This window comes from Aquila chrysaetos, chromosome 18 (assembly GCF_900496995.4).
Source record: "Aquila chrysaetos chrysaetos chromosome 18, bAquChr1.4, whole genome shotgun sequence".
In the NCBI taxonomy this organism is placed as follows: domain Eukaryota; kingdom Metazoa; phylum Chordata; class Aves; order Accipitriformes; family Accipitridae; genus Aquila; species Aquila chrysaetos.
Window position 1 is genome coordinate 1,646,119 of NC_044021.1, and position 26,583 is coordinate 1,672,701.

At 45.0% G+C, this 26,583-nt stretch overlaps 1 protein-coding gene across 1 annotated transcript; it reads left to right on the forward strand.

Annotated features, from left to right (window-relative positions):
- The first annotated feature begins 9 nt into the window (after positions 1-9).
- CCT5 (chaperonin containing TCP1 subunit 5) lies at positions 10-8,416 on the forward strand. The gene is made up of 11 exons (XM_030041998.2): positions 10-191; positions 765-825; positions 924-1,088; positions 1,602-1,800; positions 2,572-2,764; positions 4,289-4,438; positions 4,767-4,886; positions 5,296-5,481; positions 6,478-6,615; positions 6,985-7,165; positions 8,126-8,416. Exons 1-11 carry the CDS (start codon positions 87-89, stop codon positions 8,251-8,253), a joined length of 1,626 nt encoding a protein of 541 aa, XP_029897858.1. The 5' UTR covers positions 10-86; the 3' UTR covers positions 8,254-8,416.
- Positions 8,417-26,583: the final 18,167 nt, after the last annotated feature.

The following is a 26,583-nucleotide window of genomic DNA, read 5'->3' on the forward strand; positions in this document are numbered from 1 at the left end:
GCAGGCGAGCGCGCTCGCGTCACGGCGCGGCGGGCGCGGCAGCATCCGGCTCGTGCTCGCCCGGTGTGTGGGAGGCAGCGGCAGCCATGTCGGCCATGGGGACCCTGGCGTTCGATGAGTATGGGCGGCCCTTCCTCATCCTCAAGGACCAGGAGCGCAAGACGCGCCTCATGGGGCTTGAGGCGCTCAAGGTGAGCGAGGGGCCGCCGGGCCGGCCGCGGGCGGCCGGGCCGGGCCGCGCCACGCTGCCGTTGGGAGCGGGCGCCGTTAGGCCTCGGCGGGAGGATGGAGCCTGTTGGGCTGAGGGGGTCCCTGCCCTTCTGCCCCGTGTCGGGCCTGAAGCTCGATCGTTGTTCCCAAGAAAAGGCCGTGGCTGAGCGAGGAGGCGGCCGCGTGTGAATGCGTGGGATTTAAATAACTGGCGGAAGAGTGGAGCGAAATTATACTGGCTTGTCCTTCTAGCGTTGCCTGCTTTTGTTGCTTCCCTGCTTTAAACCTCGGGGCTGTCATTTTAGCTGCTCGGCTTTTGCGTGCTTTAGCGGTGCAAGTGCAAGCTGTGCAAGAAAAGGCACGGGAAGTGTTTCTGGTATAAAACCGATACGCATGTGTTGCTTTGGGGGTTTTTTTTCCTAGTCATAATTGGCTGTTGTCAGTTAAATTGCAATATTTGCGTTAGCTTTTTTTCCGTTGTATTTTTCTTAGCTTAATATTACGATTTGGGGATGCATGGTAATGTTTTAACTTATTTCACCTTTGTTTTCTAGTCTCACATAATGGCAGCAAAGGCTGTAGCAAGTACTCTGAGAACATCCCTTGGGCCCAATGGTAATAATGAAATATAATTTTAATGGTTCTTTTTCAGTAATTGGTTTTTTTTTCGGTTTTTCTAGATTTTGCTTCATGCTTTGAATATATTTTTTTAGGCTTGGATAAAATGATGGTGGACAAAGATGGTGAGGTGACTGTGACAAATGATGGTGCTACCATTCTGAATATGATGGATGTGGATCACCAGATAGCCAAACTTATGGTGGAGCTGTCTAAATCTCAAGATGATGAGATTGGCGATGGAACTACTGGAGTCGTTGGTAAGAACAGATTTTAAATTTAACTTGGCTTTTCCAGCTTTAAAATCACGCTTCTTCAGCTATTTTAAGAAATTTTGCGTGAAGTAACAGTAGTTTTTCTGTAGCAAGTTTTTAGAGTATTTACTGCTTCGGCATTCTTGTCAGTTTTTGTGTTAGGAGCCTTTTAATCTGGAAGATTTTTTTTTGTCTTTTCTAAGTATGGCTACGTTTTAAGTTAGTGTTGAGACTCCTCTTTGTATTTTCAAAATTTTTCTGCATAATTTTCTTCATAATCTTCTACCTGTCTGTCCTTGGTGCCTGTGCTTCTTTTTGGTCCAACATAATGCAGTTTTCTTTCCAAGCATAGCAAGCAGGGGGTTGTTTATGGTTATTTTGTCATTTAAGAAACCTTGAACTGTGAAAATATTACAGAAAAAAATCAGAAGTCGTACTTTTTAATCTTTTGATAATGCATTAAAAATGATGCTTCAATCTGTGGAAGTGTACATGTTGTTTTGAAATTTTGTCTTATAGTTCTGGCTGGAGCATTATTGGAGCAGGCTGAGCAATTACTAGATCGTGGTATTCACCCTATCAGAATAGCAGATGGTTATGAGCAGGCAGCCCGCATTGCAATTGAGCATCTAGACAAAATCAGTGACAGCTTTACAGTTGATCCACAGAACATTGAACCTCTGATCCAGACAGCAAAGACAACGCTAGGCTCTAAAGTGTAAGTCACAAAAGCTTCAGAAGAATATTTAAGTTTCCCTTAAAAATACTTGAGGCGAAGGGAGAAATCCTGGTGTTTTGATGGATTATTGAATTGTTTGTGTTACTGGAGTGGCTGCTGAAGGCTCTTTAATGTTTGATTTTGGCTAATTTCTCAATTGACTCATGTCTCAGGGTAAGAAACTGTGAATCCTTTTTCTCTAAAGAGTCAATTCCATGAGGTTAAACAGCTGCAAAATCAATTTCATTCTAACCTGTTAGTTCCAGATTTCTGCATCATAGCAAATTCCAAGAGTAATGCAAACCTTTTAAAAATAATAGTGCTATATTTCAAAGGTTTATTTTGGTTTTGTTTTTTTCCTTTAAAAAATTTTTATAGGGTAGTTCCTTAAGTGCATTTTTCATTATAGGTTCTACGTGTAGTATATAAATCCAGACATTGTAAGGGCTTCCTTTGCAGAGCTGTCTTAACAGTGGTTTCTGTGACATGAATGTTTCTTAGTAGTTAATTCTCCTCACTTGTTTCAAGTCTGTGTCTTGAGACTATGTCCACAAAGACTACTTAGACAAACCATATTGCATGTTCTGTTTTCTGCCATATGTAGCACCTTTTATTTCAGTGAACAAAAAAGCAGGACTCCCTCTTTTAATGGAGCATATAAAACTTGTTAGTTATAATGATACTTTTTTGTGTTTGAGATTGATAGAATCACTTTTTTCTTCCAAATTGTGGAAATGTAGTGCAACCTTACTGTATTTTTTTTAAACCTAGAGTTAACCGTTGTCACAGACAAATGGCAGAAATTGCTGTAAATGCTGTGCTGACAGTAGCAGATATGGAACGTAAAGATGTTGATTTTGAGCTGATCAAAGTACAAGGCAAAGTGGGAGGTAGACTGGAAGATACACAGCTGGTTAAAGGAGTGATTGTGGACAAAGATTTCAGTCATCCACAGATGCCTAAAGTAAGTGATGTCCCTGTGTGCATGTCTCATCTGTAATGGCTTAAATAAGGTTGTCTAACCCAGTTCAAAGGCTGTCCTAGCATTTCTTAACTATTTAAACAGTGTTGTGGTTTGGCTTGGGTTTTCACTCATACATTAACAGAGAAGGGGGAGAGGAGCATTAAATTCTTCATGTTGGAAGAGACCAAGTTAGAATTTACAACAATCTTGAGAAATGCGGGCGGGGGGAATTACTGTACAACTAAGTGAGGACAGGTGCAGAGTTCTATGCAGAAGCAGAAATGATCATCCATACTGTGTAATATGTTTTAGATGCTTAATGCAACTCAGTATCAGGAAATGCTTCTTAAACTTTGAGTTGCCGTGTTGTCCTCTTTTGAACGCCCCAGAAGCTGTCCTTCTGTTATACTTGGTGTAGGTAATGTCTCTAAGTCTTTGTGCAGCATACTTCAAGAAAGATGGAGGCAATTTAAAATTTCTACTATTCTAAAATATTTTTCTAGTAGGTGTCATGGTTTATCCTAGAAAAAGGAAGCCTAGTAGAAAATTTCAGTCATGTAGTACATAAAAGGTGGCTATGATGACAAGTATGTAGTATTCTCACTGGTCATGGTGGATAGGGCAAATAATGGTTTCACTGAAGTTTTTTTTCTGGGTTTTTTTGTGTTTTGTTTTTTTTAAACATTAAACTATAAAAAGACATCACTGGTAAAGATTGTTAAGGGCTTAAACAGTGTCTTGAAGCTGTGGAATTTGTTCTAAGTGGGTGTCGTGGTTTAAGCACCACACAGCTGCTCACTCACTTTCCCCCACCCAGTGGGATGGGGGAGAAAATCGGGGCAGGGGAATAAAACTTGTGGATTGAGATAAGAACAGTTTAATAGAACAGAAAGGAAGAAAATAATAACGATAATAATAATAACAATAATAAAACAGTAATAATAAATGGATTGGAATATACAAAGCAAGTGATGCACAATGCTATTGCTCACCACTCACCGACTGATGCCCAGTTAGTTCCCGAGTGGCGATCCCCCCCAGGCCAACTCCCCCCACTTTATATACTGGACATGACGTCCCATGGTATGGAATATCCCTTTGGCCAGTTTGGGTCAGCTGTCCTGGCTGCATCCCCTCCCAACTCCTTGTGCCCCTCCAGCCTTCTCGCTGGCTGGGCATGAGAAGCTGAAAAATCCTTAACTTGGTCTAAACGCTACTTAGCAACAACTGAAAACATCAGTGTGTTATCAACATTCTTCTCATCCTAAATCCAAAACATAGCACTATACCAGCTACTAGGAAGAAAATCAACTCTATCCCAGCCAAAACCAGGACAGTAGGCTATAGAGACTTTTGATGGAATTACTTGGTTATAGTTAGTTTCACTTTAGAATAAGTCCGAAGATCATCATGTTCCTTCCTGTCCCTGTGTTATTAAAGATATGTCTATGTTTTGCAAATATAAGAAAGAGGTGTTACTGAGGTCGAAACTCAACTTTTTTTTTTTTTTTTTTAATTGTACAGGAGCTTAAAGACGCTAAAATTGCAATCCTTACTTGTCCATTCGAACCACCTAAGCCTAAAACCAAGCATAAGCTTGATGTGACATCTGTGGAAGATTACAAGGCACTGCAGAAATATGAAAAGGAGAAGTTTGAAGAGATGGTGAAACAGGTAGTCTTAAGATTATTTCTCTGTTTTCTATGTTTTTCATAGCTTTTACACAAAGTAGTGTAGTGCATGGATTTATTTCTGGAAATGAGCTAATAATCCTGATAGGAGGCAACATACAAGTGATTGTAAGGCTATGAATAAAAGTTAAGTTTAGGTAAGAAAGAGATACCACCCTGGTTTGAAATTTACTTTGATCTCTATGTATGCCAGATGGTTCTTCTTCAGACTTATGTTTTGCAAAAATGAGGAGAACTAAAATCATGAAGAAATTGTTTTTCATTCCTGTGTTAGCTCTGATCAGAAGATTGACGTTGTGTGTTGCTTTCAGATAAAAGACACTGGTGCAAACCTTGCTATTTGCCAGTGGGGTTTTGATGATGAGGCAAATCACTTGCTGCTCCAGAATGAGCTGCCTGCTGTTCGTTGGGTTGGTGGACCTGAAATAGAAGTAAGTAAAATCTTCTAAAATTGGGCTTTGTATCAGTTCTCAAACATTTGTTAAGTAATACGCTGTACCAATTAAAAATTCGGGCTTGCTGGGTGGAACTGCGTAATCGTGTGTGGGTGGGTATTGGAGAAAAATCGTTGGGGTCTGTGGGAAGAACCTACAATGAATGGGACTATGGTTTATAACTGGAGCGTATGCATATTACTTGTTAAAAGTTTTATGTGGCTGGGAATGTTTCTGCTTTAGTCTCGCTGTTTGCAGAAACAAGGCATTGCCTGAAATACTTTAAAGTGATGGGAAGATAATGCTTTGGAGTAGGCATTTGACAGATTCTCTTCCACTAGTTTTATATTACAAAAAACATAATGGAAAAGTCTTCTCGAAATAACTGATGGTTGCTTAATTTCAGTTAATCGCCATTGCAACTGGAGGACGCATTGTTCCTCGCTTCTGCGAACTCACGGCAGAGAAACTGGGTTTTGCAGGTATTGTCCGAGAGATCTCCTTTGGAACAACGAAGGACAGAATGCTTGTCATTGAACAGTGTCAGAATTCCAGAGCTGTGACCATTTTCATTAGAGGAGGAAATAAAATGGTGAGATGCTTAGTTTGTTATGAGTGTTTGATACGTAAGTTGCAGAATGTGTAGTTTCCTTTAAAAGCATATTAACTCTTCTTGGTTTTGTCTAAATTATGCTTGCAGTGTGGACAAATAGAAGCAGGGGAGGGTTGTAGGCAGTTGTGACTGTGTTAGAAGTAGCTTGTTAGATTCAGATCCTGCGTTTTTGAATGGTAACTTTGTTTTCTCACTGTTAGACCATGTAGTTCATAAATAGAGAAGTAATTTTACCTGTGGATGCTCTAATTTGTTGGGGTTTTTTTTCTCATTGGAGGGTCACTTTTATGCGTAAAAACATACTAGCATTTTTGAAAGATTTGGTTTTATTATAGGCCTAGGTATGTCACTTCTGATTTAGTCCAGTTAAAAAAAAAGAAACCCAAACTAAACCCCCACCACCACCACCATCGCCCCCAGAATGAGACCATTTTAAATGCTTATGTACTTAACGTGGTTCTTGGTTGTACTGTTAGTGTTAAACTATATTTAGTATAGGTCAAGTCCTACTTTGATTGAAAATCCTTAGAGAGAAAAGAACATAACCCCTAATGTGAAGAGTTCTTTAATAAATACTGCTTTAAAGGTTAGCGTAACTTGTTAAATCCTTCTACATCTTTTGAAGTTGGGAGTTGACATAAATTGCAGTGTGAAAATGTTGGCATTTAAATTTAAGTGTTTTGCATCTTGGAAATATGCAAGATTGAAAACGTGATCATGTAAGTTTTTGTCGTTTCAATTTATAGATTTAACAAATAACATTGAAAAGGTGTGTATTTTTTTTATTCCTTCTCTGCCACTGCATGTCTAACATGTTGTATTTTGAAATAGTGTAACATAGCAGCAGTAGAACTGCATTAGAACCATGAAAAGATCCTACAGTTTATTTGCAGTTTCCATTTCTGTATTGGGAAACACATCTCCATAGCCTTCCATTGTGTATATTGTAAAATACATGCTATTCTATAATTCCAGATTATTGAAGAAGCAAAGCGATCTCTTCATGATGCATTGTGTGTAATCCGGAATCTTGTTCGTGATAATCGTATTGTGTATGGTGGTGGTGCAGCTGAAATCTCTTGTGCCTTGGCAGTCAGTGAAGCAGCAGATAAGGTAAGAAGGGAACAGTTAACAACTTTCCTTAATTTATGAAGGGTAAATAAGGCTTAAGTCCATCTTAAGAGATTCCAGAAAGTGCACATTATGGAACTTCTGACATGTGCTGATAACCAATGTTAAAAGTGTTCCTTCTCCTCTCTGTAAAAAGTCATTATGAGTACCTTTTTCTTTTTATGATAAGAGCAGTTTAAAATTGTTTTAATTTGCAAGTAGTTACCATCCAAAGGCATTCGTTCGGTTATCGAGATGCATATTCCCAAGAAAATCTGCATATCATGTATATATTTTATAGCTAGTGTGAAAATCTGCTTTTGCTAACATTGGAGTTTATAGCTGTATGAATTTAAATGTCTTTTCCCCTAGTGCCCATCTTTGGAACAGTATGCCATGAGAGCTTTTGCAGATGCCCTGGAGGTAATTCCCATGGCACTTGCGGAGAACAGCGGTATGAATCCAATACAGACTATGACCGAAGTGCGGGCTAGGCAAGTGAAAGAAAATAATCCAGCCCTCGGCATTGATTGTTTGCAGAAAGGAACAAATGGTAAGAACTGCACTGTGGCAAAGGAGGAGCGTGGCAGGGTTATCTTTCTCAGAAGATCAAAACACTTACTATTTTGCCTCTCAGCCCCTCCCTTTTATTTTTGAAACCTGTGCATCACTTCAGTTACGAACTCTTGCCATAATAAATGGTAATGCAGGTGGAGGGATACGTGCATGTCTACCAGGCAGAAAATGTATAATTGCTTGAAAACCTTTATTTGGTGGCAAGATCAGTTGAAGATGTTGGCTGACCTTGTGGTACAGGAATAAGTGTTACTCACTGTGAGGCAATAGCAGGCTGTGTTTTAAATACTGCAGTTTTAGTGATCCACTTTACACCACAGCCCTGCAAACAGTTGTTTTGAGAAATGGCTTGTGAAGAAGTAAGTAAAAGGTTGGAAATGTCTTTAGGGAGTGTTGTTCACACCAGTACATGTGCATATATAGATCTGTGACAAGCATGTGAAAACTAAGAAACCAATGTATGAAAACTTACTTTCATCTGGACATAAGCTTTTCACACTCCTAGTCTGTTGCTTTTTTCGGAAGAGGTGGTAAATTTTGGAACACAACGTAAGACACTGTGTTTATGTAAATTCATAAGCCGCCTTTGATTAGGTGTTTCTGCTTCACGGCATTTGAACTTCTTTAGTGGTTGCTTAGCCTTTAGGATGCTTCTAATATTTGTACATGGAAGCTGTACTCTTAAAATATAATGCAGAAAGATGAAAAGCTATAACTGGGGAAGACTTAGTTGGGAAAAGAGTTTGGATCTTAATGTTCTAAGATCTTTGGCAAGAACCCAGACAGAACTCTAGTTTGTACAGATTTGTTTGTCAGCTATGGTGGCCAAGAGTAACAATTTTGAAACGTTCTTTAAAGCGACATGGAAATTACTATCTGAGGTTAAATATTATATCTAGATTTCAGGAGGGTATCTAACTCTTCTTCTTTTTGGCAGATATGAAGCAGCAGCATGTTATTGAAACCCTGATTGGTAAGAAACAGCAGATCTCTCTGGCGACTCAGGTTGTTAGAATGATTCTGAAGATTGATGATATCCGTAGGCCTGGAGAATCTGAAGAGTGAAGGTCAAAAAGCAAGAAACATTAAGGGGGCCACAGCGGTAGCGAAGACGGTAGTATTCTGATTGCTTCATCTTCCGCTATTTATTATGGACACTTCTTGCTTCAGATACTGTAATGGCTAATTGTTGGAAATAAAACACAGTTTAGAACTGGTGGTTTCAGAAGTATTGTTGCATCTTTTCTTAGACAGGTGTGAATATTCAGCAAAAACACTTCTTGAATGTATAGGAAAAAAACATTGATAACACAGTAATAAAATTCCATGGGTCCTTTTCCATCGCTCCTGCAGCTAACTCCATTAGCTTGTGAGCAAAGCCCACAGATTCTCATTTTAAGAGGTCTGTCACTCTTCAGTGAAGCAAGCAGAAACTTTTTGTAGCCTCCAATAATTCTCATATGTTAAATATATCAAGTATGAAGTTTCAATCTGAAGATTTAAAGGACCTGTATTTCATGCTTCCAGTTGCTTCCATTTTTTTCTTGTGGCACCCTTTAAGTGTGTTCCTGATTTATGTGCAAGGAGGAGTTTTTTTGGGGGTATACACATTCAGCCAAGTAGGGTTTTTTCCCAAAACTTTTATCTATACTACCACAATTGAGTGCACTTGCTTTGTAACTCCCAAGTATGATCTTAGAATGGTAGAGTAAATTTACTAGTAAGGTGCCTTGCTTGTGAAATTATTAGCAAGAAACAAGTGGTAGACCAGAACTAATTGCAGATTTCAAAAGATGGGGAATTACTGAAAATACCAACTCAACATTACTTGCATTATATTTCACCTGCATAAAGTTTCAGAGCGTGGTAGTACAGAGGAAACTTTCTTTTTTACTGGCTGCTGTTAGCTAGCAGGTCTTGTTCTAATCATTAGCTGTGATTATACATCACTTGAGTCAAACGAAGTCCTTCAGTGAGTGCTGACAGAGGAAGAAGGGCAGAAATAACAAGGTTGACTTTTATCGTGGGAGAGGTCCAGGACTGGTTATAATGAAGTATATTTCCAGAACTGTTTGAGGAAGAACCCTGCAAAGCTTTGTTTTCAGTGTTGGAAAATGAGTACTGGGTGTTTCATTGTTACTCTTTTGCCTTTTCCCAAATTAGCTTCATTTACATGCAGTTCAGCAGACATCAACAGTTAATCAGTTTTACTGCTGCCGAAGTCTGGCATTCTGAATCAATTCGTGGTTGTAGTTGTGAATCTAAAATCCCATAAATACATTGGCTCACATGGAGCCATCTCTTACTTTTCAGTAACACAGAAAGAAAACGGGTGTAGCTAGAACTTAAGAGGGAGTAATTGTACTGATACATCCCTTCCACCTCATGGTGAAATAGTACATGTGATAGAAAGGAAGTGAGGAAACAGTTACTCGTGTGTTACCAGTTTTTCCCCTTCAACTCCTGTCCCCCGTGCTTCTGGGCTAACCCAGCCGGCAGCTCAGCCCCACGCAGCCGCTCGCTCGTTCCCCCCTGGCAGGATGGGGGAGAGAATGGGAAGGGTAAAAGTGAGAAAACCCGTGGGCTGAGATAAAGACAGTTTAACAGGGAAATCAAAAGCCGCGCACACGAGCAAAGCAAACCCGGAATCCGTTCCCCACTCCCCGCCGGCAGGCAGGTGTTCAGCCACCTCCAGGAAAGCCGGGCTCCAGCACGCTGAGGAACGGTGACTTGGGAGACAAACGCCATCACTCCCAACGTCCCCTCTCCTTTCCCCCAGCCTTCTGTTGGGGCGCGCGGTGTTAGATGGCGTGGGCTGTCGCTTTGGTTAGTTCAGGTCATCCGCATGGCACTCCCCCTTCCCAGCCTGCTGCGCGAGCACTGTTCAGCAACAGCTAAAACATTAGTTCGTTTTTCAGCATTGTTTTGGTCACAAATCTAAAGCACAGCACTGTACCAGCTACTATAAGGAGAATTAATTCCACAGCAGCCAGAGCCAGCACACCTGTCCCATCCGCATCGGTGAATCCCGTTCCCAAGTTGTGTCAAAGCTTCACTTACCAACTCTCTTTCGGTTATGTTTTCTTTCAGCATGGCTTAGAAATCATGACTCTTAAAACGTGCGATGCCGAGAAGAAACGGGCAGTACTGCCCACCACTTCTGCTCCGCCTTTGGGTGTCCTGACCAGGAGATTAGGGGGGGCAGAGGAGGGAGGGCTCTGTGGAAAGCGGGGGAAGCTGTGGTGATGCTCTGCGGATGGTGGATGGGGTTGGTTCACAGCAGCTTGGAGCTTACAGTCGGTATCGTTGGACAGATCTTCAGCACGATGTGCTGGTGGTTTCTAAGGATGTGTGAGCTGAGACCTGGTCAGAATTAGGTGGTGATGGTGTGTTGGTTTGGGTTTTTTTTTTTTCCTCCAAGGGCAGGTTTTGACTGTAAACTGCTGCCTAATTCAGAAGCCTCTAGGAACACAGGACAACTTATTTTAAAAATTGTCAAATCATGTGGTTTTCCTGATCTGACTTATAGAAATAAAGGTTTTGTGCTCTGTTTGTAAATATTTTTTAATTTTCAACCAGATCTTAGTATGGAAAGTCTGAAGCTTGGTGATGGAACTTTGATAAAATTGTAAGGAAAGCAAGTCTTTTATTTAGAGGCTTGTTCTTCTGCTCTTCAACATAACAAATGTATAGCATTAGCATTGTCAATAATTGTTGCACAGAGGCAATCAGAGGACAAATGACTTTCATCACAGCATGCAACACGCAACTGAAAGTATTAAACCAAATTAATGAAACCGGGGCAGCTCAAACTGGTGCACTTTCACAGCAGGAGTAATAGAATTTGTGCTTTGACGGAACAGTGGGAATACCAGTACTGTTATTTTGTGCTGCAGTCTGCCTCTGGTCAAACAAAACAGAGCAAATGTATCTGAATAGTGCTAAGGTTGTGGGAGACAAACACTGATATTCAGACTAATCATGGTGTGCATGTAACCATCAGGAAATAAAAACCTTGCCTAGTCGTGTATTTGGGGCTGAGGGCCACTGCCCCCGCAATCCCTTCAAGTACTACTCCGTTACTCTGGGGAAAAGCCAGGTTTACCACTGGAGGGCAACACAGGCGTATGGCTGCCGCAGCAGATTCCATCCGGATTTTGTAAAAGCGAGCTGAAGCAGCCCGGCAGGTCCTTACCAGCATCACTGACATGGCACACATATGTCATCAGCAAGACCTGAATCTTTCTGAATTCCCCTCAAGGGCTTAGTTACTTGAGCTAGTTTCATGACTGGCCCCATGTGCCCTCTTAAATCCAAGTTTTCACGTTTTCCTAGGACCCTTACCCTGGCCATCCCTCAGCGATTCAGAGAAATGAGGTCTGAGTGGATTTTTTTCAGGAATAGGGTTAAGCAGAGCTGTGAAACAACATTCTTGTTTCTCTACAAACTGATGCTTTTTAATACAAACTTATTGTTCCTTTGCTTAGGAAAAAACCTGCTATTTGATCATTTCTGACTGGGTTCTGCACAGGGCAAGATGCCTCATAACGTGAGCAGTTCCTGCCCGAACAATCTGGGCTGACAAGTTTGCAGGCACCCACAGATATGGTCGTAAGTAGAGCAAGTCAAGCAGCCTTGCTAACACGCGGGTCTGCTAGCTCTCTCTGTAACATCAAGAGACCTGGATATTAGGATACCTAGACCCAGACTTACCTAAACTAAGCTGACTGGCTCCAGAACCTGCCCGGGCTGGATGTCTTTATGCTAAGGCTGAGCAGAAAAGAGGGCACCGTGGGAGCCGCTCTCCTCTATGGCAGAATGGCATGACCGTCCCTTGCACTGTTAAAAATTACTGTTATATTGGCCATGGGGATGGTCATTACATCCCCCGCACTCTTACCATCATGCAAGGAGGGATGATTCAGTTGTGAGGTTTGGGTCTGGGAGACGAGCCTTGTTCGTCCTCCCTGTATAGAAGTACGTCTCCATTTCATATCTTGGAGGGTTTCCCAGGAACCCTCTGCCACGGAACATTTCTCACGATGTTAAAGAGCCAATTAAATGGACTGACAGCGTTTGCTTTGTAAACAGCTCATCTCTGTGATACAAGAGAGATGGTTTGCTAAACTCAGATGACCGGGGTGTAAAGCTTTAGTACGTTCTCTGTAAGACGTGGACCCTGCGATACCTGCCTGGTGTACGTGCACTAAAATCCACATCCTCGTGAGATTTCTCTCCGAGCTATTTGGGACCAGTAATTGTATTATGGCAGCACGGGCACTGAGAGAAAGCGGTCTCTGCCAGCTCTCTGGCGTCTGGGTGCTCGCCGAACATGGGACACCGCTGTCAGGGCCCTGAGAGCGCTCCGCTTTCTCCCCACCGAGGGTTTGGCTGCTTGAGCTGAAGGGCAGCTCTGGCACGGCACACCTGCGTCACCTCGAACCACAGGGAAATGGTGGGGAAAATGCTGGGGGTGAGAAAGAGCTCAGAGAAGCCCTCCCACTTCTGCTCCAGAGCTGCATTTAAGCTCAGGCTCGTGCCCTTGCTCCTCGCTTGAGCTACGGTCTCAGCTATGCCTGTGCCGTGCTGATGCTGATGCTGGTTTGACTTCCCGGCTTGTCCTTAGCCTTGCCTTGTCAAGTTGGACTTGCCTGGCGATCTGACTCTCCACTGACCCTGGTCGCCGTGGCTGGACCTGCTCTGCTTTTCTGGCTTGGGTGCAGTGATGTCGAGGAGCTCTAGAGGAGAACTTTCCAGAAGTTGCCTGGAAAGGAGCACGTCAAAAGCCGTTGAAGGAGCCCTTACTCTTCGGGATGGGCAGCGGGAGGACAGCTCTCCTGCAGCGTACGAGCAAGAAGGGCTGTGCAAGCAAAAGCGGAGTGAGCAAAGGAAAGCTGGGGAACCTCAAGGAAATCGGCACTGTCTGATCACTTGCCTACAGTGAATGTGGGCACTTGGGACTTTAGTCAGGGAGAGAAGAATAAAATATTAGAATTAGGAAAACAGATGTCAGTGAGAGTAATGTTATCAAGGATTGCTGAAGGCGTCAGGTCTGTGGGATGGTGTACTGCCATTAAGCCCTCTCTCCCTCACAGAAAAGTCGCACAGCTAACACAGGATTATAAATGCTTGGTGTGGATTCTAACTCTTTTTCTGTTTGCAGTAGGGCCCATAATGGAATACAGTGTTTTCTCCCAACAGGAAAGGATCACAACTGCATCAGCTCCATCTTCAAAGTATTCCAACGCAGTGGCTAAAGAGAGAGCAGCAATGAGGAACTTCAAAATGCTAAGGGTGAACTAAGATGTTGGACTTGGTTACTCATCTGTACCGTGGTCATATCTCAGGGATTCCCATTCTACTTGGCTGGAGCTTCACTTCTTCTCTGCCTCCATCAGAATCAAGGGAGATTTCTTTCTTCCTTCTCTGCACCAACTGGCAGTGCTGCCAAGGACTGTATATTCCCTCCCCTGAACTCCAATGTGGAGTTTGGTTCTCAAATCCACGGCGAAAAAAAGTCAAAATCTGCTGAAAGCTGGAAAGTGTCTTTGAGGAATTATCACCATACACTTGCCCTGTTCTTATCTTTATTTTTTTAAGAGATAAATGGATGAGATCCTTTAAGAGACAAAGGATGTTGGATTACAGTAGACTTTTGGTCTGATGTGGTACAGGCATTCTTATTATCTAAGTACAACTATGTTGAGACAAGCTTTTAAAAGTTTGTGTTATAGATAAAACTAGCTGATTTAAAGGACAAGGAATAACTGGCTAACACTGGTGAACTGGCAGATTGCTTCTGATTCTCATAAGGCAATTGTCAAAATTATGTTGCTGCCTAAGACTTTTGAAGAGGCCTTTAAATGAACCTCTTTTCCTGGAACATAGTCCAAAGTTACAGGAAGAGTGCATTCTTCCCGTAGCCTAATTTCTGGCAGAAAACAAATAAAATTGGTTTATATTTGCATCAATATTGTGCCACTTCAATGAGCAAAAAAGCTTTAACTCATTAAGATTTACAGAGATGCCACTGAAGCAGCATTGCTTTCCCTCTTTAAATCTTTTTATTAGTTGGATATTAAATGACCAGTCTTGAAAAGATTTACTTGAATTCACTCTTAATTTGAAATGGTTTGTTTTTAAAAGAAAAACAAATATAACCCAAATTTTTAAAAGTCTGGTCTGAATTAAAGATTTTGTGATTTCTGATATAGTATAGCGACTTTTTACACCATGCAAAGAAAACCGCCTGTTTCTCTAAAACTCATAAGTAACCAAGCTGATTCCTCAAAAATGTCATTTATTTTTTCACTCCAGATCAGGAGGGAGCGGTTTCCCCGCTGGCACAAACAGAGCCCGTGTACACAGGGGGCTATCCGGTGTCACCTCAGCTGCTCTGATCTCAGGGCACGAGGGGCTCAGCCTGTCTCGGTTTCAAGAAGCTGCTTTGATTTACGTGCCTTATGGCACCTAGTTCTCAGAGTATCGTAAAAAACCTGCCCAACATTAAAATTGCTGAGTTCTCGCTCTCTAACTGGACTGTCTCGTGGTGAACTTCTCTGCCAGCTGCTCAAACTCATCACTCCCTGTCCGTTCCCATCACCCAGCTCGCAAGCGAAAAGCCCTCTGCGATCTCCTGACCTTTCTCCCACGCGTACACCACCGCCTCCTCTGCTGCCAGGTACGTGTCCCCGCAGCCCACGGGCAGGACCTGACGGTCCGCACACCCAGCTGGGTTTTCCAGCGAACGTAACGCTTCCCCGAGGACCCTCGACCCTCGCAATGCACTCGCCCCAGGTGGTCGTCGGTTCTCTCTGCTGCGGCTTGAATTTGAGTCTTGGTCTGAGCTGACGTTAGCTGGTTTCCTGTTTTCCACATCCAGCTACTGTGCTGGCTGGCATTTTGGAAGTGCCTTGACCAGACGGTTAGATATGAGGTCTTCTCATTAACACGTCTCTTGTAATTGGAAGAAGGCCAAAGGCTGGGAAAGGCAAGTTTCCAGCACTGCCTTTGATTTAAGGGCAGCACTAATAGTTAAGGTTAAGTGAGTGCGAGTGCTAGTGACTGGGAATGAGCTCAGAGGGACAGAAGGGGATGTGCAGCGAGCGCTGGGGAAGCAGGAGTGACTGAAATGGCTGAAAACCCACTTAGGAAAGATCCTTTTCTGGGTAACTTCGGCACAAGGTTGCAATGGCACATCCTCTTAATGCTTGTCACACTGCCTCAGTTTTCAGCTATGTTGACTCACTCCCTAAGAAAAGCTACTGCTACAAATCCCATGGGAGCTCCATTTCTGACTCCTCAGGATCTGGGTCAGGCTCGCTCTCTCGGTCCTTCATGCTGGGACCATGCGAGTGCCCAGGAGATGGACAGATCAGCACAGCCTTGTCGTCTCTTCCTTGACAAAGAAAGTTTGCAGCAATTTTATTCTCTTTTGCTAATGCAAACAGTATGTGCCCTCCAGCTCCTGCTTGTTTAGGAAGAGCAGAGAACATAAGCAGAGATGTGCCTTTTTCAAAACTGAGCACTGAGTATTACTGCTTTTGAGTAGAAGTGCAGAAGCTAACAGGGCCAACAAAGTTCAGTGGATGTTTCGCAGTGATTTCATTTCTTGGCTGAAACTAGGCATGGGAGAAGATGAAACTCAGTTCTGGAGGGAGCAGTTTAGAGCTGGTGGAAAACAGGTCATGTTACTAAGTCCCAGGCAAATCTGGATTCCTGAGGCAGGGGTTAGTGGGTACGGGCGTTTGAATCCTTGGCGCGCTCCCAGCACTGGAAGCTTCAGCTACTGCAAGGCAGCAGCGCGAGCATCCGAGGGACTGAGATGTGGTAACGAGAATCCCTGTAGTGAAACAGTCCCTTTAAGGTATTGCAAAAACCAGACCCCACTTTGCTTCAGGAAATTGCTCTGTGGACGAGGCAGAATGGGGATAGGACCTCTGCACACCAGCGGCAGCGCAGTGAGGGATTATAATCCTTCCCTCCGTGCCTGAGCTGTAGGCTCCGCTCCAGGTCATTAAAGGAAGGCAGGATAACTCCCATGAGGGTTTAAGTAGTGCCACAGATGAGACGGCAGAGGTCTTGTCGAGCACACAGAGAAGGTAATTCCGTGGCTCTGGTGTCCCGATTGTCCAAATCAGAGACCTAGTCCTGTTGGCTGCTGGTCTGTGTGCCCGGATTTCTGTGGAGGACAGGACCGGGGTGACCAGTAGCGTGCACCCCAGGCTGTGCTCCGCCATGGAGGACAGACACAGAAAGAGTGGGCAGGCGATCATTTACACGTATCCCAGTTTATGGGCTGCCAGAATTTATCAGCCCCTAATCCGGGCATGTTGAATTTATCTTGTGTAGAATTTACTGACAGAAAATGTGTAAATTTATCCTCTCTGCATACTAACATAACTGAATCTCATGGTGAAGCTGCAGGCCTGAAAAAATGGGTTTGAGAAGGCTGTAAAGCCCTTTCTCAGGAACTATTCATAACTATTCCCTAATCATTAGTCTATCGACAGCACTATAAGGAAAGAAAATATGGGGATGTGAAGACAATCCAATTAATTCCTCAGCTCTGAGTCTGTGAAGTCTGTCTCAGGACAGGCGTTGGCTGATTTTATTCTTAAATGCTTCTTTTCAGCCCCAGGACACCAGCAAGAAATTATCTTCTTTAGTGACTGCCCAGACATGACTGGTGTGATAGTGCTTGCCTGACGAGCTATGCCGAAGGGTGAGTTTTAGTCTTTTAACCTAAGCAATATCTGTCTACATAAGCTCTTCCCTGTCTGCAGGCTGACAGGTAGTAGCCCTCGGTTCTTAATTGCAACAAAATGATCCAGCAATGAAATGGTGAGCAGATTTAGCACTGAAGTAAATACATGTTTGAATCACAAAGACAATGAAGCTAGGGCTAATGAGGGAGATTTGCAAAGCAACAGCTTTGTGAATCAGCATGGAAATTTCTGGCAGCATCCCATGAGATCCTGGAATAAAGGCAAGAGCCAGAAAAGGGAGCTGAACACTATCCATCCTAAAGTGAGCCTGCCTTGCAAATGGTCTGGTTTTGCTCTCGGTAAGGAAAGGTTCCTCACTTCTAGCAAAGATTTTCCCAATTCTCTTTCTTTTTCTTTACCACCATCTGATTAGGATTACCTATGGGAAAATAGCAATTTCTCCGTGCCATTGTCCTTAGACCTTAAGAACAAGCTTAAAGTTTAGAAGCAGGGATGTCAAACCCAACCTAATCCATCTTGAGCATTGGTCATGACCTGCTACTCTCCCCTGCATAATTCTAACACATGGATGCTACCCAGCCATCCTCCGCTAGCAAGCCAAAAACAGTCCAAAGAGCCACTGAAGAACAACAAAATCTGTATCAGAGCTTGGGAAAATGAGTAGCCATGCCAAAAACTGGGAACACAGGAAATTAGACCTGGGTCCGTACAGGCATTATTGCCCCTGCTTTCCCCAACATTAGGAATTTAGAGCCTACATGGATTGTGCTGAGGTATGCGCTTAACTTTGCTCATATAAGATCCAAATTGCATGATTATAGACTAGTCTATTTTAATCAAGACAAGAGAAATGAGTTGTGAAGTGACCTGGAAAGGAACTACCGGAGATGCTCAGAGGAAATTGTTTTGACTAAGCAGAGAGGTATTGTTTTTGGTGCCTTCCTTTCTCTGGGAACGCAACTCCAGCAACAGAAATGCCCCAAATATTTTGCTTCTGTGGAATAGTGTGTGGGGTTGTGCGGATAGGTATCTTTGTTAGAATTAATTAATTATCAGCCAACCAGCCCAGCAAAAATGATTGCAACTACAGCAAAATGCTAATGTCTTTGAATGAGACCAACTTAAACTTTCATGTCATTTTTTCTATAATGATTTGGTCTGTGGCAAGAGATACGGAATTTAAGTTGCAAGTATGAAACTCGGGTTTGTCCTAGAGTTATAACTGTTGTGTAGCTGGGTGGCAGGGCTCTGTATCCACACCTAGCATACCTAAACTGGGAACTCCCCAGCTATTCAGCTGCGTAGGTGAACCAATGGGCTGATCTGAGACGGTGAGCCAGCTTGAGACCAAGCAATTGACTGAACTCCTAGCCACCTTCTCAATTAAGTGTTTGACTAATTGCTTCAGGAGTCTCAGATGAATTTCAGACCACACTGGAGATCCCCCCAGGCAGCTCCTGCTGTGCCCAGATCAACTGATAATGTTTCAGTGTGTAGATTAACATTATGGGTGGAGAATAGGGCCATCTCAGAGACTCCCAGGGGGGGTCTGTTGTAGCACTGATCAAACTGTACATAAGTCCTACTTAGGGACTAAAGGAATTGTCTTCCAGAGCTGTAAGACTCATGATAGCCCCCTGTGAGAAGAGACTAGGGCCAGGTCTCTTATGGATGAACTCTGAGGAGGACTACAGTCTGCTGCTAGACTGAGGTGGTGAAACACAGAAAGTCCTACTGAAATTCTTCATATGTTGGCTGAAACCACAGAGTAGTGAGATCAAAACAAGAAATATTGGTTCTGACCTCTGGAGGCAATGGGGTGTTGGCATGCACAATGGGAAAGCGACTGCAACCGAAACTCAGGCAGAGAAAGGAGTCCAGTGAATTGTAAACTGAAGACAAAGTGGAAGTCAAGGTTCTTGTTTCAGAGAATACAGTCCCAAGCTGAAGTCCGAGGGGTGGGAGCTAATGGTAAGAAGGGAAGGGGTGGAAAGGAAAATGAGAACTCGGGGTCAGGACTTCCAATTCTTTGCCTAACTCTGGGAGAACATTGATATGTCTACTGGTTAAGGAGACCTGAAGTCAGGATTACCGAATACTGTTCCCGGGCCCAGCCTGCTGGGTGACCTGAGTTCCAGCTCAGGACTTTGCTCTGTGTCCAAATTTCTCATCAGTGAGGTTTCCAACCATTGAACCAAACTGATTCTTGGTGGTGGGTGGCCAGTTACCTTCCCCTCTTGAGGTCCCATCATTCCTTCGGCCAGTGCCACCTGGCAGCCCCCACATACCATGTGCCATAACCTCATCTCTCTCCCACAGTGACAGAAGGAAAGGACAAGGGTATCCTGTTACAGCCAGGTCTCTGCCAGCCCTATCCAATTCCTGGCATGCCCTTGTGGGGCCAGGAACCAGTGGGAGGGTGGCAGGCTGCTCAGGGGCAGGGCAGAATCGCTGCCTATCGTGGCTCCCACTTAATCCCCAGATTTCCATTATGGAGCAGTACAGAAGAGACCAACCAGTTCAGCAGTTCCTGGGGTAGCCCAGCAACAGTAAACCCAAACAGAGGTTGGCAATGGCTACCTTCAAAGACATGCGGAGTCACCAGGAGGTCCAGCTTCCCTCTGCCCTAACCTCCTCCAACGCTGGGAATAGAAGCCGCCCAACCTGCCTGCTGAAGTCCACTCCTACCCTGCTACCAGCAGTGCCCAACCAGCAGCTGCTCTTTGCGCAAGTGTTTTCTTATATTTCCAGCTGAGTGATAAACCGTCCTGATGGGATAAAGGTGCCGCAGTCTTCTCTGAAGTACTACGAGCAGTATGGGCGTGAGGGAGGGGAACCTGAAGACACAAGTGCATGCCTTTTCTTGCTGCACCTCCCCGGATCAGTGGTGCAGGGAAATGAAGTGATTCAAATGAGTCATGAGTGAAAGCGAGTAGTAGCACCTCTCCCAGCCGGGTGAAAGGAGCCATTGGGTTGTACACTGAGCACCCTGTATTGCTGCTTCTTGAGAGCGTAAAGTCTTCCAGGGTTTTGTGTCAAGGGATACTTCTTTTGCAGCAGGATGACCCCTGTGAAGGTGAAATAGTGGATGGGCAAGTGATACAGAAGCAGGGCTGAGGCTGTGAGAAAGATGGAGCAAGAAAGGGAGAGAAAAGAAACAGTACCACACAAGGAAGATCCCTGAAAGCTCCTCAGGAGCTGAAGGAGGAAAGAAGTCTCTGGTATGTGCCTCTCTTCAGCAGGAGGGATGTTAGTCCATAGTGGCATGAGCACTGGGATATTACCAGAGCCTCACATACATGGAGCAGCTCTCACCACCCAGCTAGGGTGATCTATACCCTTGAGCATAGCATGACTATGGCTGTCATGCCTCCGTGATACACGTGTGGCTGTATGCAACAGTGCTATGAGTCCTGCGCTAGGACAGTCTTGTGTCTGCGGGTGGTCAGATCTGTCACATAAATCTGGTGTACAGTGGAATTCCTGCGCTCAATCTGTATTGACCTGTCCAAAGGTACGGAGGTTTACCATCTGCTCATCTCGCTCAGTTTCAGGGATGTAAGCACATCCACACCCATGAGCCTCAGGGAATTGACCTGTAGGTGACACAGGCCTTAGCATATCATAAAGGTACAAGCAATTAAACGTGTTTTCGTTCCTACCAAGAGGGCTGAGCAGCCAGAAGTTATCCAGTAGCTTTGGAGAGGGGTGCAAGATAAAGCAGAGAGAGGCTCTGCAGAAGGAATTGTCAGGAGTTAAGCCTGCCCAGGATGCCCCCGGGGAAGACAATTATGAGTCAGCTCTGCATTTGGCAACCTCTGCAAGATTTACTGTCCTGAAGAGGAAGATTAAAGAATTCCTCAAGGCAGAGTGTCAGCTGCAATAACTGTTAATGCCAGAACAAGGGGATGTGAAAGCTGTCGCTTTTTCCCTACCTGGCTTTGGAGAAAGCAGATTCAGCAGATGTCAGCCAACATCCACACGTTGCTGTCCTTGCTCTGCTTCCATCTCCCACTCTGCCAGTGGAAGGGAAGATACCCAGCTGAGCCAGGCGCAGAGCCGCGCTGGGGACAAGGACAGGGGACTCAGAGCTGCCTGTTCGAGCGGCTGTTTGCAGACATGTCCGCAGCCTCTAATCATGCTACCAGGACTACTTTGCCTGAAGCCACCTCTATATAGCTAGATGTCAGATACAAACTAAAAACCAGACTGTTTTATCACTTAAGATAAATTTTCTCCTAAGCACCTTACTTAAATAAATCTGTTCGGTCACAGATCATCTTTCTCACTATTCCCTAAGAAATCTGTCAGCAAAGCTCAGGTGGAAGCTGCGCTACCAGGAAGGTGGCTACCAGGGCGCAGAGTGGGAGCAGGAGCCTTGTGCGATTCCACCCTGAGACACAGGAGCCAGCTGGAGACACGAGTCCTTGGTGGGGGGACAGCTGGTAAACAGCAAAGAAGGGTTAGAAGTGCAATTAGTCCATGTAACAACTGTGACCACCTTCTGCCACCACCCTGGGCCGGGCCAAATCCCCCTTCTTCCCTCTCTTGCACAAAGCTGGGTCAAGGCTTTTGAACATGCCCAGCTGCCTGTCAGCCCGGGGGAGAAATAAAAAACACAGCCACAGCAACAGGCAGGGTTGTATATGGGCAAGCCCAGGCTATCGGCTGGCTGTCAGACCTCGGATGGATCATAGGTAAGGAAGTCTAGGACACTGGAGAATTGTTATGGGATTTAGTAGGGGTCAATTCTCTTCTTGTGCTCAGCACTGATACAGACAGACCAGCACCGCATAAGGAGAACTAAAATTATAGTATGGGTAGCAAGGTACTGTGTAACCCAAGCTACGGGATGCGGTAAACCCCGAGACAGTTCCTTTGATCTCTCTGTCCAGGGCATTTCCCTCTGGTTCATGCATCTCCACTCAGAGATGCAGGACAGAGGTAAAGAAAGGCTAATGGCTGAAGCTCCACGAGCCATTGCATGTTTCCTAGTCAGGGACCAGGTGTCTTCTCACCCAGCCAGGTTCAATCCTGCAGCTCTTGGTCCCTTGGCAAGACAATGGGCCTTTATGGCTTCTCAGCTACAGGTGGCTTTAGAAGACATCGGCTGGGTTGCAGTTGTCACCAACCTGCCCCTGCGTGAGCCAAAATGAAAACAAATTCGCACCATCTGTATCCCCCAGCTATTGTCTCCTTCCCTTCCTGTGCTCAGAAGGACACTTGTTGAGAACAGGGTCATATTTTGTGTTTTTTATCAAAGCTCTGGCCTGCTTTGTCTTTGAAGTGAAAGTCACAACCCAAGAACAAGCAGTGTGGGAGGAGGCAAGCACAGGTGCTATGCAGTCTTGCATCTGCCCTACCATATTGCCTGGCCTGAGTTGCTCTCCCCCACTCATTTTTGGGATCTGGTGCTCAGTCCCTCTGCATTCTCAAGACCTGACACCTGCGTGCAGAGTGGGAAGGGTGACACAGGATGGTCAGCATGCGGTCTTGTTCAGGAGACAAGGCTATGAAGGAACTCTGGGGAATATGGAGGGTTAGACCTTCGCTACCCTTCCTAAGAAACTTCAGTCACAGTCCTAGCAATGATACTTAGCAGGGTTTAAGTGGGAGGAGATGGAGGTAACATAGTGTTGGAGGTGACAAGGCAGAAGGAAGATTCTGCAAGCTTCTAGAAATGACCCCAGAAGCCTAACGGGAGAGGTCCTGACGGCTGGACCTCTGCCCTGCCTTTGGCCACTGGGTCAGCCAGTCTTATAGAGTGACTCTCCTTAGTCTTTCTGTAGAAGGGGGAGATGACACTGACCCCACTGCCCAGCCTGGTCCTACCTTCCCTTTTATGTCCTGCGTCCAGCCAGTATCACAACACAGTCTATATGTTGAGGGTATTGATGACCTGTGGTTAGCCCAAATAACTTGCCTAAGTGCTCTCTTCAACAATCACCATTTTAATTCTGAGGTGACTGGTCTGTGACACTGTTTGACGATTATCGCATCCTGGGGTAATCCCTTTCGTATCTGCCTGCACTTTCACGTCAGTGCTCCAGTCCGGTGAACAGCTTCCACTTCTTCGTACCAACACTTCCTAACTGGAAGGATTACAATGACCAAGGGACCTACCCAGTTAACAGATCCAGGCTCAACCCATCATCCTGCTGGTGCAATGCCAAAGCACTGGCCCTGGCCTTCCGCACAACCTGCAGGCTCCAGTCTGCATCGCAGTCCCCAGGCTGCTGCTGAGCGTGGCTGTTCAGGACCCTTGTTGAGTGTGCGGTGCAGAAGAGGGAGCAGAATCCATGCTGACGTTCACAAGGGGATCCAGAAACACAGACCACACGTCCCATCAAGAGCCACGGGATCCACGCTCCCAGCCTGCGCACGCAGCGTGCTGCAGGCACCAGGGCACTAGGGCCTGGATTCACACTTCTTGGACTGCAGTCGCTCCAGCCAGAACTCACATAGTGCGGCGAGCTCTGTAATTACCCAATTTATCTCTCCGTTCCGTCCTGGAGAGGAGTGAAGTACCGTGTCTCTCCCTCCCCTTTGCAGCCACCTGATGCCTCTTTAGGGATGACACCAGATCCGCCCCATACCTTGTGCCTACATGAGCTGAAACGTTGCCCTTTACGGCGCTGGGCTCCTGGCCAGCACCTCCTGCAGCCAGCGGCCGCGCGTGCAAAGGGCCGGCATGCTTGCACGCAGCGCCGTTCCATTCAGCCTCTCCCAGCAGCTGCTGCGGGGGTGATGGGGACAAGCAGATCTTTTTTCAGACCCCCTGGGGATAGGCTTCAACAGGTCTGTTTATTCATTGATTTAAGAAATCCAGCTGCAATTATGGTTAAGGCACTGAGAAAAGGAGCCCAGGCTGGGGACTTGGCTCAGGGCAGGGGTTCTGCCACTGTGCTCACTGCGGTGCTTGCTTCATTGTAATCCTGTCCGCACCACCATCACTCGTATGATGCGGTCACAGGGCCGGTTTCATCACTTACCTACATATCACACAACTTTCTGGCAGCAGAAACCCCTTCTGCCAAAGTCTGAAGGCTCTGTGATAAAGGAGACAGAGAAACAATCCTGGTCATCGCCACTGCTCACTGCCAATAGCCTCTGTCACATCGTCTTCATCAGGCAGCACCGAATCCCTGATCTTCATCAGCATGATTGGATTCTGCAAAAAAACCAGCCTTGGTCCTGATGGAATTGGACAGTTTGATCTGTTTCCCCAAAGATGTCAGTGTTCCACCACTTCAGGTTTGTTTTAATTTGGAATAGACCCTAAAATCTTGCTAATCCTCTCTTGTCGAGCCAGTTCAGCATCTTGTGCCCAGCTCTGCTGAGACCACTGCCTGCCATGCTGAGCACTTCCAAAGCAGAGATGCTGGGAGCCCCACTCATCTCCAGCTGCAACACAGACTGTCCTCAAAATGAAAAATGTCACCAAATCACAGCATGGTTGATGCTGGACAGGACCTCTGGAGATTGTCTAGTCCAACCTCCTGCTCAGAACAGAGAGAGCTAGAGCAGGTTGACTAGGGCCTTGTTCAAGCAGGTTTTGCATATCTCCAAAGACTGCGACGCCACAACCAATGTTCCAATGTTTGGCCACCATTACCATAAAGCCATTTTTCTTACGTTTAAATGGAATTTCCTGCACTTCAAGTTGTGCACATTGCCTCTTGTCTTGTCATCCAGTACCACTGCAAAGACTCTGGCTGCATCTTTTTTATACCCTCCCATTGGTTATTTATACACATTGGTAAGAATAGAATAGAATAGAATAGAATAGAATAGAATAGAATAGAATAGAATAGAATAGAATAGAATAGAATAGAATAGAATATTTCAGTTGGAAGGGACCTACAACAATCATCTAGGCCAACTGCCTGACCAATTCAGGGCTGACCAAAAGATAAGCATGTTATTAAGGGCATTGTCCAAATGCCTCTTAAACACTGGCAGGCTTGGGGCATCCACCACCTCTCCAGGAAGCCTGTTCCAGTGTTTGACCACTCTCTCTGTAAAGAAATGCTTCCCAAGGCCTAGTCTAAACCTCCCCTGGTGCAGCTTTGAACCATTCTGACATGTCCTATCACTGGATCCCAGGGTGAAGAGCTCAGCACCTCCCTCTCCCCTTCCCCTCCTCAGGAAGCTGTGGAGAGCAATGAGGTCCCCCTCAGCCTCCTTTCCTCCAAACTAGACAAACACAAAGTCCTCAGTGCTCCTCACACGACATGCCTTCCAGCCCTGTCACCAGCTTTGTTCCCTCCTCTGGATGCATTCAAGGACCTTCACGCCCTTCTTAAGCGGTGGGGCCCAGAACTGCACACAGTACTCAAGGTGAGGCCGCACCAACGCTGAATACAGCGGGATAATCTCCTCTCTTGACCGGCTGGTTCTGCTGTGTTTGATGCCCCCAGGGTGGGGTTTGCCCTCCTGGCTGCCAGGGCACACACTGCTGACTTGTACTGAGCCTGCCGTCAGCACCTCTAGACCCCTTTCTGCAGGGCTGCTCTCCAGCCACTCCTCTCCCAATTTATACTTGTGCCCAGAAGTATAAAGAAGTATAAGATCCACCCTGAGCCTTCTCTTCTCCAAGCTGAACAGTCCCAGCTCTCTCAGCCTTTCCTCATATGACAGTTTCTTTCAGTAGGCAAGAACCCTCACTACTGCGATGTGGCTTACTTCAATATGTTTGGCTCCAGCCTCTCATGGTTGCTCTTGGACCTTTCTCAAACTAAAACAGGTCATTAGCAGTAGGTATTTTCTTCCTGGTATTCTATACCATAATGAAATCACTGTTCAGTCTTCCTGGTTTAGATAGTTTAGCTCATTACTTTCTTTAAGAAGACTTTCTTACCTCCTTATGCCACAGCCCCACCACAGTTCTTTTCCGAGCTGTCTCTGGCTTTCCAGCTTGCCTGTAAATGTGGCACCATCCCCAGGATTGCCCTGTGAGGCTTCAAGCACCGATCACTCACTCCTACTTCCCACACTCCTATTTAGGCCAGCAGGAATCTTGTCAGCTGCCTTTGCTGGAGATTTGACCACCTTGAGTGTCTGCCCCTCTTTAGCCACGCAAGGAGTCCGTTAGCCTTTTTTGACAGAATAACACAATGAGAACTCACACGATCTTGTGTATCCTCTATGACTTACAAAGTTTTTTCAGGCGTCCCTCTGTAAGGATGGCTTTTATTCCTACGTGTTCCAACCTGTATACATTTCTCCTGCCTGCAAGAAAATGTATTTTGCTTGAATGCACCCAACTTACCAAGTTATCCAGATCTCTTTGAGTGGCCTGTTCCTCTTGCTGTTTATCACCTTATTCATGTCTGTGTCATCTGCAGGGTTTTACCTGCAGTGGTTTTGTATTTACCTTCACATCATGGATGGAAAAGTTGACCAGTTTTCACTCAACTCTTGATCCCTGCAGAAACCAACCAAACTAACCAAAGAGCATTCCCAACTGACAATTATTTCTTCTGTCCATTGAAGTTTCTCAAGGCACTTAATGTATGCTTTATTGACTTTACGTAATACATCTTCTTAATCAATACAGCATACTGTAATTTTCTTTATATCAATAGGTCATGCCTTACAAAAATCGTGTACCATGACGCTATGAATTTACTTTATCAAACACAACTTGATTATCAAATAGAATGCT

Coding starts and splice junctions, on each gene's coding strand:
- CCT5 (XM_030041998.2), top strand. CDS start 87: ATGTCGGCCATGGGGACCCTGGCGTTCGATGAGTATGGGCGGCCCTTC. Junction 5,482..6,477: donor TTAGAGGAGGAAATAAAATG/GTGAGATGCTTA, acceptor CTATAATTCCAG/ATTATTGAAGAAGCAAAGCG. Junction 7,166..8,125: donor TTTGCAGAAAGGAACAAATG/GTAAGAACTGCA, acceptor TCTTTTTGGCAG/ATATGAAGCAGCAGCATGTT.